At 30.9% G+C, this 18,991-nt stretch overlaps 1 protein-coding gene across 2 annotated transcripts in view; it reads right to left on the minus strand.

The window, feature by feature from the left end:
- LOC130448166 (protein sidekick) overlaps positions 1-18,991 on the minus strand; it is a 582,707-nt gene that overhangs the window by 7,211 nt on the left and 556,505 nt on the right. For both annotated transcript variants that reach the window (XM_056785411.1, XM_056785410.1), the window contains exons 20-26: positions 13,228-13,461; positions 9,424-9,608; positions 6,273-6,512; positions 5,838-6,183; positions 5,502-5,780; positions 3,220-3,540; positions 2,792-3,108 (exon numbers count right to left, since the gene is read on the minus strand). In XM_056785411.1, the coding sequence (XP_056641389.1) occupies positions 2,792-3,108; positions 3,220-3,540; positions 5,502-5,780; positions 5,838-6,183; positions 6,273-6,512; positions 9,424-9,608; positions 13,228-13,461 (1,922 nt within the window). The remainder of the gene's footprint in view (positions 1-2,791; positions 3,109-3,219; positions 3,541-5,501; positions 5,781-5,837; positions 6,184-6,272; positions 6,513-9,423; positions 9,609-13,227; positions 13,462-18,991) is intronic.

An 18,991-nucleotide genomic window follows, 5' to 3' on the forward strand; every position in this document is an offset into this window, starting at 1 on the left:
TTTTTTCATTATTTAAAAATGTTATTTTTGTTTGCCAGTGAATTAAAGCATAAAATAAAAGTGTTAACCTACATATTTGCCAAAAAAACAGCGTAGGTGGATGGAATGTGTGAGTTTATTTATTTGGCCACCCAGATGATCTCCAGACCTAACTTGCTTAGATTTTTATTTACAAGAGTGAATAAAAGATGTCGTTTTCATCAATTGACCCGCGACAAAAAATAATTTGATTAAGGGAATCCGACAGGAAATACGAAGTATTTCAATGGAATAAATTGAAACCGCCACCAGTCAGCGACTGACTTCATATATAGAAAATGATGGACAACATTTCGAACACCTACGACGCCACTAACTGCGTAGTTAGTTATCTAAGTTGTTAATTGTTTATTCAATTATTTGTTCTCATTCTCATATTAGCTTTAGATTTAGATAACGCCATCTAGCGGCAACAATAAGATTATTATTACACAAATTTAAGTTTAAGCATGTTGGCCAATGTGAGAACTTTCCATCCATAATAAACATTTGAAGAAAAAATTTTGCCGTTTACACATTTCTTAAGATATCTCGTTCCAGAAAGAAGATATCGACATATTGTTTTCGCTGTTTAGTTTACTTTTAAATCACTGACCTATCAAAGTCAGAAAAACGAGTTGCTCCTTAATGTAACCCACCAGGTGGATGTTTTTTTCGTATATGAACCAAGCAATAGTTAAGGAATCATGATCCTCGTACAGCATAGCCCAAAATTGTCTACAATACCAAACCCTGGCAATCATATCTTTCTGCCAGAGCGACAAAATTTCTCAACAATAGAATACAAAGATAACTGCGTTGGTTTGTGCCTCTTAATGAAATTTTTCAGTACAAATATTCGTCACTAACTTCAAACTTGGTCCACTTTATTTAAAATTTCTGTACGAACGAAAATGATGCTAAACAACAACCACTTTGTATTCAGTGGCAAGACCCATTTTCAAAACGCAGACATACGCTTAACAGTGGCCCGCAATGCAATAGTATACATGTGCCTATTAAGTAATGAGACCAGCGTTGCTACAGAAAAAGTACGAATGCGTTAAAGGCTAAGGACTGTCAGCTGTTTAGCATAAGGCCTACTCTTTCGAATGCGATGTCCACCGTGTCTTCGAGATCCTCCTCACATTGTATACTTTCCAACACAGACTGCTCCGACATACCTATACCTTTTCGGTCCTGATTAATAAAAGTTGAGAACACCACTAACTCCAAGTTATTCCACACCAGGAAAATAAATAGAAAATGGTTGAATTTAGCTATTGCTGCTGCGCATGCGTGGTCATTTGACTTGGATACCTGTTTTCATTAGCTAGGCGCTAGAATGCGAGCGTCGAACATAAAAATTGGCCCTATCCCAACGCGAACTTGAACGCGAGTGCGTTTATGTTGAACGGAAACGGGGGCCTAAGTTGATAAATTGACTTTAATATTCAAGTTCGCTAAATCAGAAATGTCAATGCACATAACCACAAAATATTTAAACATTTGCATGGTAGAAGGAAAATTTCGTCTGTTTCATTTGTTTCGAGTTTCATAATTTTTTACATTTGTTAATTTTGTTCCTAACCTAGTTATTTTTGTACTTTGTCTTTAAAATGTTGTTTGGAGATCCAGAGAACTTAGTTTTAGTACAGGTAGAAGCGTTCATTGGAATTTTGTGCCTCTATGCTTTGTTCAAATTGAAAAGAGTTTTCATTAGCGCTGGAACGTGAGCATCGAATATAAAAATTGCCCATCTCCCAGCACGAAATTGAACTCGATCGCCGGAGTTTGTGTGTATAAATCACACTCTGTAATCTGTTTAATTTATGTTGAACGCGAACGAGGGCGTTAACGCTTCAAACAACAAAAATCGACTCAAAAGAATCAACCAAAACCAAAAGATTATATAAAATCAAATAGAATAAAAGAAACTTTTGCGCTCGCACACACGCTGACGCTTTCGTTCGCGTTAAACATAAATTAATCAAAGTATGATTCATAAACACAAATTCTCGCGCTCCCGTCAAGTTGGCGCTGGGAGATGGGCAATTTTTATATTGGGACGCTGGTGTTCCAGTGCCTAGTTATTGTAAACAGGTATTCTGGTCATACTACAACATATGCGCAGCGGCAATAACCAAATTTAACCATTTTTACATATTTTCCTGGTAGGACGTACCTTGGTGTTATTTGTATTCATTCAACTTGAAAAAAATTAAACAGAGACGACATTTTTCTTAAATCATGCAAAAGAAATGTCTAAATACGAAAAATATTTTGTGGTTTTGTTAAAATGGATTTCTAATTAGTCCACATAGGACCAGCCAATTAAATTCCTAGCCACAGAGGAGGGTCAAAAACTTTATAAATAGTTTCCTACACGAACTCGAAAGCGAGCGTTAGCGCGAGCGTTTATAAATCCAAGTTTCTTATTTCCTCAAGTTTCAATACAATTTTATAATTTCTATTAATGAGAAATTGAAACAACGAAAATAAAATCCAAAACAACTTCAAATGGACCTAATCATACATAATTGCCGTTTCTGTTTTACAGTTGTAATAATAAAATAAAAAAAATCAGTTATTTGCAACTTTTATTTTTTTAGTTCTGTAGTAATATTTTATGGTTTGATGCTTGAACTAGTGAAATATATTAATAAAATTAAACTACATACTTATTTATCTCGATAAAAGTAAAGCTTTACTTAGTCCCAAGCAGGCAAATAATTACCAACAATTGAATCACCTATTTGAAAAACTATCTTACCTGAGAATCTGAAGAACTCATCTCGGAAGGTTTCTCAGTGACACTACTGTCATCAGGATTTTCGTCGTAGCCTTTCAAACTCTCTTCATCCGAATTATATGGTACAGATGCAGGGGAGGGTCTAGGGGGAGATTTACCAACTACAGGCGGAGGCTGATGTTGGAGGGGTTTACGTGATAATGTACCTTTTTTGTTGAGATTTGAAAGACTGTTGTTACTGGCATTACCGTTACGGGAACGGTAATAGTCCATTGAAAGTTCCTGATGATCGCCGATTGACATAGCCATGGATTCTTCAAGAGTTTTCTGAGCTTCTTCTAAAAAAGGATAAATGTATTTATTGAACGATCTATACAGAAATAATTGAATATTTTAAAGTAACCAAATCTAATAGAGTAAAAAAATTATGATAAATAAAAAAAACTTACGTTTATATTTGTAACTTTTGCTTTTTACACATAAAATAGCTATTATCATGATAATAATGATAATAGAAGTAGCTGCCAAAGCGACCATGAACCAAGTCTGTCTGTAAAATGGAGTATGCTGCAAATATCCGTATTCCATATACAGTTTTGATGGTGTTAAGACGGATTCATCTGAATATGCAGGATAACTTATTCCAAATTTATTATAGGGAATTACTCTGAATTTGTAAGAAGTTGATGGCAAAAGGCTCTGATATAGTACCGTAAACTCTTGAAGAGGTCCGTTTGTAGTTTTAGTAACAGTTTGCCACCTCATGTCATCTGGAAGAAATGGTTGAGTTATATAAATATTTCATAAAATGCTAATGCATAAATGGTGTAAACCATACACCCCAGGATCTATAACAATATAGTAAACAGCATTAGAACAGCTGCAAAACAAGCTCTAGGTATCATATAAATGCCAAAAATTAATAAATATTGGTGGAAGTCGGAAAAGGAAAAACTGATGGACGAAAACAGATGGTTGATTACAAACAATGGAGATCACAGAAGATATAAATACAATCATACTGAAACAAAAGCAAAATTATAGAGAAAAAAAAGAGAAAACGTCAAGAGGCGTACAATGGGGTGCAACAGTGCATTGAAACATGGAAATTGCTTAACAAAACTGGAAACAACGGAAAGGCCAACTCATCACTTAAACTAATACCTGCACGCGAATAGGTTCAATGTTATAGTACACTACTGACCAAGAATAGACCTGAATATAGTCAGCAAACACAGACGTACAAATTAAAGAAGTAGAGATACAAATAGGTTCAACAGTAGTTATAAATGTAGAGTAGCAACGAAAAAATGGAAGAGCTACAGGTCCAGATGGGATTAATGCTGAACTAATAAAAAATGGAATAAATAAACTCTTCGAATCCTTACGTTGTATACGTAAATGGTGAAAATATACCCCATGATTAGAAAACAGTTTACATTACATTTATACATAAAAAGAGCAACAACTAAAATACAACATTTATCGTAGGGTATCGATAACAAATACAATAAAAAGAGTATGTACAAGAATAATAAGTGATATGATAAAGCAGGAATATGCTAATTATGAAGAAGGAGAACAAGTTGATTTGGAGTTCGGGGTCCTGTACAGACAAAATTAATTCTGAGATAGAGGAATTTGTAAATAATTGTCATACATATTTAAGTTTTGGAAACTCGAATTCTAAGAAACTAGTTATTCCTCCTGATGTGCCGGATAAGGTCTGGACCTGTCTAGGAACAGATGTCTATCAGTTTAACAGTAAAACCTATCTCATGGTGATTATTATTCAAAATTCATCGAAACTAGACCAATAAATCTCTCTTAAGATCGGATTATGGTACTACTTTTAGCTCAGAAACTTTTAAAACATTTGTCAAGGATTCGGAAATTAAACACAATAAATTCAATCTAATGGCAGTGTAGAGAATGCTATTCAATTTTTGAAAAATTGTGACTATGATAATAAAGATCCATATCTTTGTCTGTTAGAATATCGATCAACCCCAATATATAAAAATCTTCCATCTCCAGCATTTTTACTTTGTTTAATAAAGAAAGGAATAAAGTGAAAGATTGTCTCAGGCAAATAGGGTGAAAACAGAAAAGTTTCAATGATACAGGTTCAAAAGTTCTTAAAGAGTTTAAAGTAGGTGAAAAGTTGAATTCAGAATCAAGACAAGAATGCTTGGCAATCTGGTAAGATCATTCAAAAGTTGAATAAACCTAGAGCTAATAGAGTAAAATTAAATAATGGTAGAGTCATAGAACGCAATCTCAAGCTTCTCATTAAGAACTCTAATATGGTTAAGCCGCTTGACACATATGACTTTTGTAAATAAAACAAATAATAGATCTAGGCGTAACACACATCTACCCAAGCATTTGGACAATTATGTTAATTAAGAGTTTAATTATTTTTAGTATTTTGTAATGTAATTAGTGCCTTTCAATAAGGGAAAGGAGGTGTAGTGTAATTAGATCTTTAGTGTTGGAAAACCGGCAAGAAGATCAAAGGTAGACGGCCCGCAAAAAAAGACAAGCTGTTAGCAGTGGCATGAGGGAGAGAGGTTAGAAGTGACCGGCAATAAAGTTATAATTCGTATTTCACTTGTATATAGGGTAAATAAAACTAAAGCAAAACCGATCGCACACAAAGAAGTGGTATTAATAGATCAACATCCCCAGTGCCACAAATAAAAATCTTTTTGGGCCGCAGTGTATATACCTTTTTTTCTGGATTCTATATAATATCCTAGTATGGGACCTTTCCCAGTGGGTCCGTTGAACCATCTCATTTCGATACTTGATAAAGTTTTCACCAAACTCAGTTCCTTTGGAGTGCTAGGCGATCCTTCTTGTGGTCCTGTTGTGATGTTACTCGCAACAGGAGGACCGTAATCGATTGTTTGCGCCTTCACTTTGAACGTATACGTAACTTCTTCTTCCAAACTTTGAACTTGTAGATACGTTGTGGTAACTTTTTGTTTTACTTGTTTACTGTAACCTAAAAAGAATAGTCCATTATGAAATTATCCTTTTTTTCCAATATTTAATTACTTACGTTCATTTTCTTCTGCAGTTTCATATGTGACAATGTAGCTAACAATATCCCCATTTCGTTTTCTCGGTGGATTCCAGGAAACAATTAAGCTATTCATAGTTATTTCAGAAAATGTTAAATTAGTGGGAGCACTTGGTAAATCTTGAAGAGTTTTCACCCTTATTGGTTGTGTTCTGGGTCCGTCACCAGCTGGATTGAAGGCTAATACTTGAATTTTATATTCGGTATATTTATCGAGGAAAACTAAACTGTGCGTAGTGGTTGATGCTGGAACTACTTCGATTTCTTCTTCTAATTTTTTCCCTTCGTCTAGTTCTTGTGGAGAGTTGAGAACAATGTAAAATATCTGCCAAACAGCATTATATAAATTATTAACGGTACTAGATTGAGTTAATGATACAATTAAAATGTGATAATATTATGAAGATTATTTACCTTATAACCCAATAATTCTCCATTTTGCATATGTTGTTGCGGCGCTTTCCATCTTAATCTGACTTCTGTAGAAGAAACTGGTTCCCCTTGTAGCCCCCTGGGTTCCCCAGTTGGTACTGCTTCTCCCACATATACCGTGCAAGGAGGACTGACTGGACCTTCACCTTGTGCATTAAATGGTATAACTACTATTTCATAGTTTCTGTCTTGTAATAATTCACTTAAAACCATTTTATTCGCCTGTATAAAGAAAATATATTTATTCATTTGAAAATGTATTATTTATAACTACTGCGGCATAGGCTAACGGTAGGTTATTGGTACAGAAATCAAATATTGCTGTGGAAAAAATATAGCATGTTATTTATATTTACTTACATTACTGTGAATCTATTAATAGTATTCTGATGCCTTGTAAACCACAAAAGTGGTAGTACCGTTCTATTTTTCAGGAGCGAATCATTCAAAAGCAGAACTGAAGAAAATAGAAAACCTCAACGAAATTGATATGTTAGACATTCGAAATTGTTCCTCGGAAACTATGACCACACAAGGTCTAATATACTGATCTAAGTAGGAACAAAGTTTGCATACTCACAGGGTTCCTGAAGGTACACTGTCACTTATGACAGCTTATGAAAATAAAAATGGAAAACACCGACGACTGTGGGTTTTGAGGAAAAGTTGGCGACATATTAGGGTTGATTGAGATCGCAAGTGGATAATGAATTTTCTAGAAACTTTCTAAAATAGTAGGATTCATCAATGCTTTAAAAGTGTAAAAAAAGTAGTGGGATAATGTCAAGTTTAGCTTTAACGAAAGGAGGACATAGTGGTTTTTTTAGATTGAAGTGCATATACATACAAACTCTTTAGATTTATTTATCAATTGTTATCAAAATCCACACAATAATAAAACTTTGGGCAAAAAATATTATGAGTTATTTTGTAATAAGAGGCGTGGCGTTAATGAATTTTGATGATAAAATTTAGTGGCAGCTTCTTTTGACGAAACTTTATAGGGGTTTTAAAATATAATACAATCATCGTAATATTGGTACTTTTGCTCTCATCCGTTTTCGATTAAGACACAATTGAACACTTTCGTATCTGCCCGGTATAATATCATCATAATAATGTAATGTTCTTATTTATGTAGACAGTTTTTTATCACAAATCCGTTGGGATGAATTTATACACACGATGTAATTTATTTTACACCAACTATTCACTATCACTTACACGTTAAACTATTCACTAATACTTTTGTACACACTTAACTAATTTATTTAAATGTACCATTTAGTTCACTTGTCCCGAGTTATTTACTATGATATCAAATTTTTGACTAATTTGCCTAATTTACGGCTGATTTGTTTATATATCGCTTTCTGGAAACTTTGGATTATTAAAATCTTTAGATTACCGTTAACAAACAAAAATGACTTTTTAAAATTTGTCTTTATTAAAACAGTCACAAAAAAAAGTTGACAAGCAAAAAAATATGTATTAGCTTCGATAACATATTAGAACAGGACTGGCTTCACCTTCTATATAGGTGGTTGAGTTCGTAACATTAAAAACACGTTAGATTAGCGTTTTTCAGGTCGTAGAATCTATATATTGATGTCCCAGATGTCAGAAATTTGTTATTTCAATTCAGCTATTTGAACTGAATTTATGAATTAGAGGGAAAGTTTTATTTTGGGAGATAGGGGGTTTGCTAAAGAGGAAGAAACCTGCAGTAAAAAACTTGAAAATAATTATTGTTCTCGATTTTATATAGTTTTTATTATTTTTTTTTTGTATTTTCGAACTTTTATTTACATTCGAATTGTGAGCTGTCTCTTGATGTTGGTTGGGTTGGGTTTACTTTAACTTTGATTATGTTAGGATTTCTTCAGCTTAGGTAAGCTGAATGCAGCTTAATCTTAATTGGCCGATAGCTCAAGAAAAGCATTTTAAGTTTTAAGATAACATTACAAGAAATGGGTAGATGCTAGATATTTATCCCTCAAAATGAACTGCTTAGTCATAAAATTCTTTTGTAAATATACTTGGTTGTAAACCTAAGTCTTTTTCTAGTTTTAATACCTCCAATTTTTTTATATATCTCAATCTCTAATAAAGACTCTTTTAGTTTGACTCTCCTATCTTCCTTGTGGTTTTTCTTGTTTTGCACACAATTTTCTGCCGACTTCCTTCTCTTCCCGTTGTGGTAATCAATTTCAGCTTTCAAAATTTTAGTTCCAGTTTCGTTAGAATCTGTGTTGCAAGAGGTAATCGCACTTGGCATTGGTTGAGTTTCTGGAAGATTTGTTCCATCCACTACGGCATTATCTTCATTCAAAATATCCAGTATTGCCAAATCCACTTCGTCTAATTTTTTTGTCTCCACCCCCCCTCCGATGTTCCTGTCCGACGTGCATTATCTCGTTTATTCTACGAAACACAAACAACTCAAATGTACTGAACATTTTGAATTATTTACTACGTGAACTTACCAAAGTGTGGCTTTTCCATAAGCCGAACAAATTGTCTCTTACATGGGTCCACTTTTTTTCTGGAGACGCCAATTCTAAAGACTCTCCCATGCATTTTGCATTTTGCTTGTCTGCATTAGAGGTTGTTTTGAAATTTCCAAATAATATATCGCGCTTGTGTTTGATAGCAGCTAAAACAGCTAGCTTCTTTTCAATAATCAAATCTTTTTTCCCATATTTATACGAATAAACAATTTTTGCAAACCACTCAAACACTCAAGCACAATAATTTGACAAGTGTCAAGATGACAATTGGTATTTTGCAAAGAGATATATATTGTGGAACAAAAATCGGAAAAAATATAGCTTATCCATGTATTCTTTGCACTTAGCACTTTTCACTTTGCAACTTCTTGTTATTGTGGAACAAGTGCAAAGTGATAAGTGCAAATTATTATTATGGAATAGACCCCTGGGTCCTTGATAAATGGTTTCTGCGAAGTCGAAAAAGTCAAATGAATGTGTTTTTATCATGATGTAAAGGCAGGTATGTAAGGAAGTATTTACAAAATAATAGACAATTAAAATGTTTCTAGTACACATGTTTTGCTACTATAAATGCTTATTTTTAACAAAATTGCATAAATATTTATAATTAAAGTACTTACATTAATTCCCATTACTTCTTCTTTAGGCGTTGCTTGAAGAGCAGTGGGAAAGTCAGAAACTGGTTGAAATACTACTCTATAACCCCCAGTTTTGCTGTCACCACTCCAGTATTGTTCTTCTATAGGTTCCCAAGATACCTCCACACTAGTTGTGGTTATTGGAATTACTTTCAAACCATTTACGCCTGATAATTATAATAAATAGGACATTATACAGAAACGAAAAGGTGATTATAAAATTCCACATGCAGAGCGATAAAATATTTATACCATGTACAGCATGAGAAGGCTAAATTAATTCATTGAACAAAGTGAATAGGTAATATGAAGTTTGGATTAAACTCTTTCAAAGTACTACCCTTGGGTATCAGTACACTTATCCAAACGTTGAATGCATGATTGGAAGTGGTGGTGGTCTTCTACAATGTCAGTAATTGTGCAAAAACGTTCGACTCATGGTTTTTTCGTATCGGGAACAAGAATGGCGTAGAGCTAAATATGGTAAGTAAGGCGTATGTGAACATGCAAGAAGACTTGCTAAATACTCGAAAATGTCATTGGCTCTTTTTAAGTTTCTGTCATTACACTTCATTCCACAAACGTTCTAGTACGATGATAGCAATTTCCTTAGAATTGGAGAAAAAAATGACCTTAATGTTTGATTTTGACATATCTTTTGATTTCAGTTTTATAGACCCAACTTTCATCTCCTATTCTTTTCTCAGCCTAAACTAACTCATTTCCACTTTCAATATCACCATCGATCATAACACTAGTAAACAGCCTACAAGGTTACCTCATCATCATCATAGACAGACTTCATTAGTTTCTTTGACAGTTTTTTTAAACTTTTTTTTATAACACTTCGTACAAAAAAATCGTAAAACATGTCAAGTTAAACTATAAGTTGACATTTTTCACAACCACAATTTTTTAATTGAGAAATTTAAGTCTGAGAAAATCTCCTGTTTTTCTTTTAAAAAATGTTACCGTTTTCGATGTTATTGTAAAAATTCCACGACAAAAAAAAATAATAAAATCCTTTGTTAACTAAAATGTAGGCGATCGACCATATATATATATATATATATATATATATATATATATATATATATATATATATATATATATATATATATATATATATATATATATATATATATATATATATATATATATATATATATATATATACCAAAGGACAATTAATACAGTTGCATGTACACAATCAAATTAGATATGTTATTTGATTTTGCGTAGAACCCCTACGAATAAACAGTTATGCTCATCGTTAAATTCGCCGTTAAGAACAACTGAAAATCAACACTGGATAAGAAAAGAGCACACCTCTTAAAATTATAATAATTTTCGATACCATATCATTGTAACCTTTATATTCGAGTGCAATTCGAATTTGGTTAACAGTAAGTATTTTGAATATTTATTTCATAGACATTAAAATTATAACTTCCTAAATAACACACTTTTATACAGAGAAATACATAAATATGTATTTATAAATTTTTTCTTCAATTCTTATAACATGCCATTCGGCTTGTTACGTTTTTCTTCAAACATTTTGAATATTTCTATGTTCACGTGGTGTGGCCAAGTAGTTACTTCTGATGTATTCTATAATATTAGAGTTTTTGAAGAAATTAATTTGTTATCGACCTCTCACTTCACTCGAGAAATTCAATAAAATCTCGAAATTGATTCGAATTCGTCCTCTATCTATCTACATTTTAAATTGAAGGAAATTTTAGTAATTTTGTGGTAATTTTATTCTTTATATTCGCTGTTTTACAGTTGCCAGGTTGGAGTTTCAACCATACCTAAAGAACTCAAGTAGTACACCACAAACAATCAAACTCAACTACAACAACTGGGAATTCAGTTGAGGGCTGCAACCATTCAAGATTTCCATGGATAAGTCTTAGTCTTATCTTTAATATATATAAATCTGAGGAAGGAAGAATGGGTAAAGCATTAATGCTCTAAATTTCAATAGAAAACCATGGTTAAGTTAAGCGTACCAAACGGTGTATTCGACCAGGCAAAACAAAGTCTACAACTCTAGGTTGCTGAGAAAAACCACAACCGTGGAAGAAATAGGACGTTGTGTCATGACGAGGAATACGTTGGACGAACTAATGAAGGAGACATGGTTGTGGCTGTGTTGCCTAAAGAAAGCGTGAAACGGAATACGTTTGCCTGGTTGTTAAAATTAATTCTAAAGATAATGCTGATGTAACACCATTTCTTCCCGATTTTTTAGCTTTCGAGCAACGAGAATCATCTCCTATCGGTCCGTAACGTACAATACAAACTGCCCAAGCCCATATATTTTACAGAGGCAAATCGCGATAAATTGGTATTTCCCGTTTCTGTGTCTGTTTCTCTTTAATTTAATTAGGTAGGTATGCTAGAAAATATCACATATCTTCTTGAAATACATTTTAATATGTTCTGAAAATCTTTTGTTCATTTAGGCCTTGAGTAATAACTTCAGGAAAGCGAAGGGTCAATATTTAAATTGGTGTCAACGTTAGGAGCCGCAAATGTCAACATATGGAATTTTCGCAGAATTTTGCAGCCAACATTGGGTGCAAAAAGCCATGTTTGGAAACATTCGTTTGTGATAATTGTAAAAAAGCTATTTTGATAAGTCCAATACGTGCAAAATGTTCACAAGGAACTCACAATTCATAATAACTACCTTTCTTGAACACTTTTGTAGAACGCGGAATTTAATGATTTGCCTTTCTTATAGTGTCAACAATTGGTACTTTTACCTTAATATTAAATTGGACGTCACCAGCTTTTCAACGAACGACGTTATATATTAATAAAGACAAAAGGGCGAAAAAGCTGGAAACATCTTATTAATTGAATTAAACAAACTAAAACTAAGCCGGAACACGATTAATCAAATTTATATTTATTGCTAAGAAAATAAAAATAAGTTTCAGCAACAAATAAATTTATTGAAAAGATATTAAATTGAAATTGAATATTTCCTTTTATTTCAAACAAATTTTGTATGACTACTTCAGGATAAATTCGTATTTTCCATTTATTTTGGAGAACAGAAATAGAACAGAGCAGATTATTGTTCGGTTATATTTAAAAAAATATAAATTCAGTTTTTTTGTATTTTAGAGCATAAGCTCCTTTTTAATCAAATCTGTTCTCTAAACTTGTTCTTTCTTCAGTAATTTCAATCTGTGTACCCGTTCCCTTCCTTTTTTTATTTTTTGTCCTCAGTACTACAGCTGCCAGGTTGGAGTTGGCGTAAACCAACTGGTGCACCACAACACCAAACCATCTTCAACAACATGGCACTCAGTTGAGGGTTGCAGCCAACCCGGATTTCCATTTCTTATCTTTAACATAACTGCTTTTATTTATTTTAAATAAATGTATTATTTGCACAAACTTTTTTATTGTTCTTAGCAATAAATATTAATTTGGGGAATGGTGGGGATAATTTATTTAGTTTTTATTAATTCATAAGATGTTACTAGTCTTACCACCTTTTTTTTTCTCAATTTTATAATATTTAATATGAATTGTTCACCATATATAAGTAGTACCAGTTATATACTTTAACTCAGGCTGAATACCACTTCATGAGGAAGAGTTTCCAGTCGGGGAAATGTGTTACAATATGTTACCCTTTAAGGTTTTCGTTTTGTTTGTTACAACAATCTGATAATGTTAATTTGGACATTTAAACAAATATCTGTTTATATTTATGAAGAACGTATTTTTTCAGAAACAATAAATATATAACTTTTTTACCTTTGCTAGGAGCAGCCGAATATGTCCTAACCTCAATTGATTCTGGACTGAACTGGCTTGGACCTATATCATTTGTCGCTTGTATACGGAATCTATATAACGTAAATGGTTTTAAATCAGAAACTGTATAAGAATTGAATTGGGGATCGACCCTTTCCGGTAAAGATTGCCAGGGACCAGAATTTTCCATCTTCTGTACAGTGTAGTAGCGTAAAGGTGCAAAACCATCTCTACCTAAAAACGAATATAATGAAATCGGAGAAATTCATATATAAAAGATTATACATTGTAATAATGAATATAATTTGGAAAATTAATGTACATAATTGCTGTTCCACATTTGGAATAGAGATGAGGAAAAAATGTTTACAGTTTTTATAGTACTTTTCTACCGTATCCTTATCTTGAAGCGGTTATTACACTTGTTGAGGGGAAACTTCATATAGAATTTTCAAAAATTCTTGTTTGTAAACAAATTAATTTTGCTTTTAAATATGTTAACCTCACTTATATCCAATAGAATGGCGCTAATACAATTAGCTTCAAGAGTTTTCTAAATTTTGAAAATTTTCTACTACTTCAAATTTCTATTTTTCGCACTGTTGCGTATTAGTGCCGAATATGGCCGAAGATCTTCCGATCATTTCATTGCGCCAAATTTTTATTACCCAAAAGTAGTGTAATTTAGAACAGAGTAATGAATCTCACTGGTGCGGGGGGAGGAAATGAATCGTGGCGCCCTCTCTTGATTCATGAACACAACTATTATGTTTATATATTTGATGATAGGTAAATCTAGTGGCTATAAGGTCATCACAGAATAGCATTGACATTTGACATAATATAGCGGATGAGTAGTTGATCTGGGGCGGATGCCTACCAACAACAACTTTTATCTCATTGTAGCACGTGTTCAGTCGGAAAGAAGCGTTTTCTTTTTATTCACGTACAGTTATTTGGATAGCTGGAATGGGTGTGTAAATTGTGGTCAGACAATTTAAATATAATAATAATAATAACTAAATATAAATATTTAGTAACACACAGTCCTTAACTTGACATCAGAAAGAAAAGCAAACCTAAAATAAGTACAACTTGAATATAATTAACCAACACTTTCTTTGTATATAAATAATATAGATTGGAAATTTAAAGGTTTACATCAAACTTTTGAAGAGTAGTCATCTTCTTCTATTTACTTTAATAGGGCGTAATTGAGTAATCGCAAGTATGTCTACTAATAATTAAACTAAAGGCAGAAAATCGATAAAAAAAATAAAAGAAATTGAATTGATATTTGCAAGTTAATTAATTATAGTTATTTTATATATAAGGAATTATTTATTAAAAATGATATATTCTAAAAGGATTGCATATGTACAAATCATAATTTGTATCATAAAATAATGTTATTAATTATAAATTAATATAAAACTTAGTGGAAGATTGATTTTTTTTTAAAAAATATATGAAACTGTTGCCAAAATGACCCATAATAGTGAAAATTCATAAACTATTAATGAAATAAAAGTTTATTTAAAAACATAAATATAAGAACTGACAAGTGTTTGAAAAGTGAAGGACATTGTGAGGAGACAAGAGCAGCAAAAGTCTAGTCAGTCATATTATATGGTTGCTAAGGAAAAAAAACAAAAAAAAAGAAGGGGATTATTATTTATTGGAAGAAGAGTATCAGCAGAAAAGAGAATGGGGAGTGCAGAGTTATAAGAAATAGAAGATAAATTTGAATCAAAATACAAAATAATTGCGAATTATTAAAGATGAATGGAAGATAAATATCTGGACTGAAGAAAATCCAATGAGTTGAAGATTTGTTACTAATCCAATGAGTTGAAGATTTGTTACTGACAATTCACAGAAGTAAATGCAAGTTTTAGATCTGATATTGCAAGATATCATCATCTCAGGTCAGTTCCTTCACGTATTATTGGCCAATAATAATAATAGTAACAATATAAAATAATTTATATAAAAAAAAGGAATATTACCTATACTTACGTTGACAATGGATAAAATTCCTCATTTGTGATGTTAAGATTCCTTTTCCGTAGAAATAATATGAATTGTGTAGTATAATTAAATTTTGTTCAATGTATCATATGTAATCCTTCCACAGAAATAGAACTTCATGATTATATCATATAAAATTGACATAATTTTTTAGTATTTTCCTTATATTGTACATCTAAATAATAGAATATTCATCTGAGTCGATTTATAACAGAGAACTGTGTAGAATCATCAAATTGAGGAACGGCTAACTTCAGGTTAGACTCATAGGCGTACTCAACTACATTTTATTAAACTTTATTTGAATTAAAAATAATACAATTAACTTTTAACATAAAACTTTTATTGATTTGTTAAAATGAAAAACATCCACAAGTTATTTATTTATGCCAGAACTCAAAGAGAGAATGAGTTTCATGCCCGGCAAATAACGTGCTAGCGACAACAATAGAAAAATAAAAACAATAATAAAAACAATAATAGAGGTAGAAATAAATAATTACAATATATATATATATATATATATATATATATATATATATATATATATATATTGTTATGGTATGAATATATCCAAAATAAATTATAAAATAATAATAAGATATAAATAAAGCAATAAGTTCAGTTCTGTTATTCGGTTACTTAGAGCAGTTTATCACAATAAAATAAATAACATTCTTTAGTTTTGGCCAACACTATATTCTAAATTATTATTTAATTTTGACAAATCCTGTATAATCAAAGAATTTAATCCATAAATTAACAGATAAAAACGGGAGCACCAACTTCAAAAATTTGTGTGACATACCAACATAAATTTTAAGGTTATAAATGATAAAATATAAAAATTTTGACAACTGCAATGATAAAATTAATAACATAGGAATGAAATAAATACAACAAAGAAATTATAGAATAATATTATTTGAATGAAGTCACAATAATTTAAAAATTTAGAAATGACAATTTAGTAACTAACTTTTAAAATAAATATCATTGGTTAAAAAAAACAATTAAGAAAAGAATCAACAACGGGAGAAATTTTTGGCAAGAAAAAGAAGAGTAAAATAATTTTAATTGAAATTTAAAGAATTAAAATCTTGATAAAAAAGGCATAAAATATTCAAAGGATTCATAATTAATAATTGTATAAGTGTAGTAATAAGAAATTAGTGAAAACAATTAAATAAAGTGAAATAAGTGAGAATACTCACAAAGGGACAATTTCCAAGATAAGGAAGTTGTGAAAAGGTGTGGAACTACAGCGAAGTATCTGTTTATTCTGCAAGGCCGTAACAATTTCCAATTTAAAAAAAAAAATTAAAAATATAACATAACAAACACTTAAGGTACTGTTCTATTAAGTTTAAGTATTTCTTTTAGTATATAATATTTAAGTTCACATTTCCATATAATTTAGTTTTATGAGTGTAATTACGAGTATGAATGAATGAATGAATGTTTGTAAAATAAAATAATTGTAATAGCTAGTTAAGAAATTGTATATTTTGAATATTTTATTCATTATAAAGAACAGACCCGGTCTTAAAACTATTATCATCTGACCTTATAACCATAACAATTTATCGCAATAAAATTTTTTAATTTGACCTCACAATATAATACCCTGAGAATAAAAAAAATAATAATAACATAATAAAATAAAGAAATTCAAATAATTATTAATGGCACCCAAATTAAAATCTGATTTTATTTAAAAAAAAAAGTTATAAAAATAAACATTACACATTATCATACCATAACAATAATGGCGCCCAACGTGGGGCATATATAAAAATTGGGCATAAAAAAAAATTGGACATAACAAAATTTGGCATTTAAAAGTTTACAGTAATAACAAATTTAAACAAGAAAAATGGAAAAAGGAATGACACTCAGAGATGGGAAACAAATAAAAGCAGAAGGAGAATCAGATGAAGAAGAAAGGAGACATGAAATGGGTGATTTCCAAGTACATTATATGGAACAAGACCATAATGAAGAAACAGAGAGAAATGAAACAGAAGAAATGATAGAAAATCAAACAGCAGAAAATTCACAGAAAAAGAAAGAGAGGATGGATATAATGAGTATGTTCCAGATTATGATAAAAAAAATGGATGAATCTAAAGAAGAAGTAAAACGAGAAATGAATACAAATAGTCAAAGAATGGAAGAGAAAATAGAAGATATGAGAAAACAATTGGAAGAAGTAAGAAGCTATGCTGAAAACAAAATACAAGAGACAAAACAAGAAATTCGAGATGAAATGTTAGGAAGATTAATGGAAGTGGAAGACATACAATCTAAAGAAATGGAAAATATTAAGAAAAATGAAAATGAATTAAAAATGGAAATAGGTGGGAATAGTAAGAAAATAGAAATAAATACTGAGAAGATAAAGAAATTAGATAGAGAAACAATGAAAACGAATAAAAATATACAAGATATGGAGGAAGAGATGAACAAAGAAATAAAAATGAATTTTAAGATAGCAGAAGAAGAGAATTATAAAACAAAAAGGGAATTTAAAATGGAAATAAAGAACATACAAGGAAAAATAGAACAAATTGAGAAAAAAGGAATGAGTATGGAATATGTTATAGGAGTAAAAACAATTTATGGAGCAACTAGTCAAAAATTTGACGGAAATATTAAAAAACTGCATCCAAAAATATTCATAAGAATTTTGAAAAATCGAATAAGAGGAATAAATAATATTGAAGACATAAAGGAAATAATAAGAGGTCATTTAGAAAATCATGCGTTAATATGGTTTTCTGCCAGGGAAAAAGATATGTCGGAATTTCAAGATTTTGAAACGGCATTTTTACAATATTTCTGGGGGGAAAATACTCAATCAACCATCAGGGAACAATTATATTTCGGAAAGTTTGATGAAAATAGAAGCCATAGTTTAAACAATTATGCAATCCAACTACATGCGATGACACAATATCTGGAACCACCAATCCCCGAGGAGGAAATCGTTATGTTCATAGCAAGGCATTTCAAGGCAGAATTGGCTGAGAACATTGCAATACAAAATATAAGAAAATTGGATCAATTATCTATGTATCTACAAAGAGTAGAGAGAAATTTGATCAGACATGAAAATTCACAACAAAATATAAGAACAAATTATAGAAACAATGAAAATAATCAGAGAAACAACAATCAAAATAACAATTGGACAAATAATAGATTTAATAATAATAGAAATTATAATAATAATGCACAAATTAATAAAAACAATGATTATAATAACAATAATTACAATAACAGAAACTACAATACTAATACTAACAATAGAAACAACAATGATTCATACAGACAAAATAATTATAATGACAGGAACAATAGACAATATAGAGGACTGGAGAGTAGAAATTCTGAAGGAAATATGCAAAGAGGAAATGGAGATGAAGAGACAAGAAGAGTAAATTTTCAAAGAATCAATCAAGATAGAAGAAATAGATCAGAAAGCAGAGATGATGATGTAACAAATATAAATGAGACAAGATTACATACAGCACAAATATATAGGGAAAATACAAGACAGACAACTGAACAAATAAATGACAATGAAAATTTTTAAATACGCACACATCAAATAAACAAAATCTATATATTTGTAAATATGAAAATTCAAATGAATTTATAAAAATAAATGAAAATATAGACACAGATGAGAATAATAGTTTAATTATTATAAATGGGCTAATTAACAATT

Source organism: Diorhabda sublineata, chromosome 8 (genome assembly GCF_026230105.1).
Source record: "Diorhabda sublineata isolate icDioSubl1.1 chromosome 8, icDioSubl1.1, whole genome shotgun sequence".
Taxonomy (NCBI): domain Eukaryota; kingdom Metazoa; phylum Arthropoda; class Insecta; order Coleoptera; family Chrysomelidae; genus Diorhabda; species Diorhabda sublineata.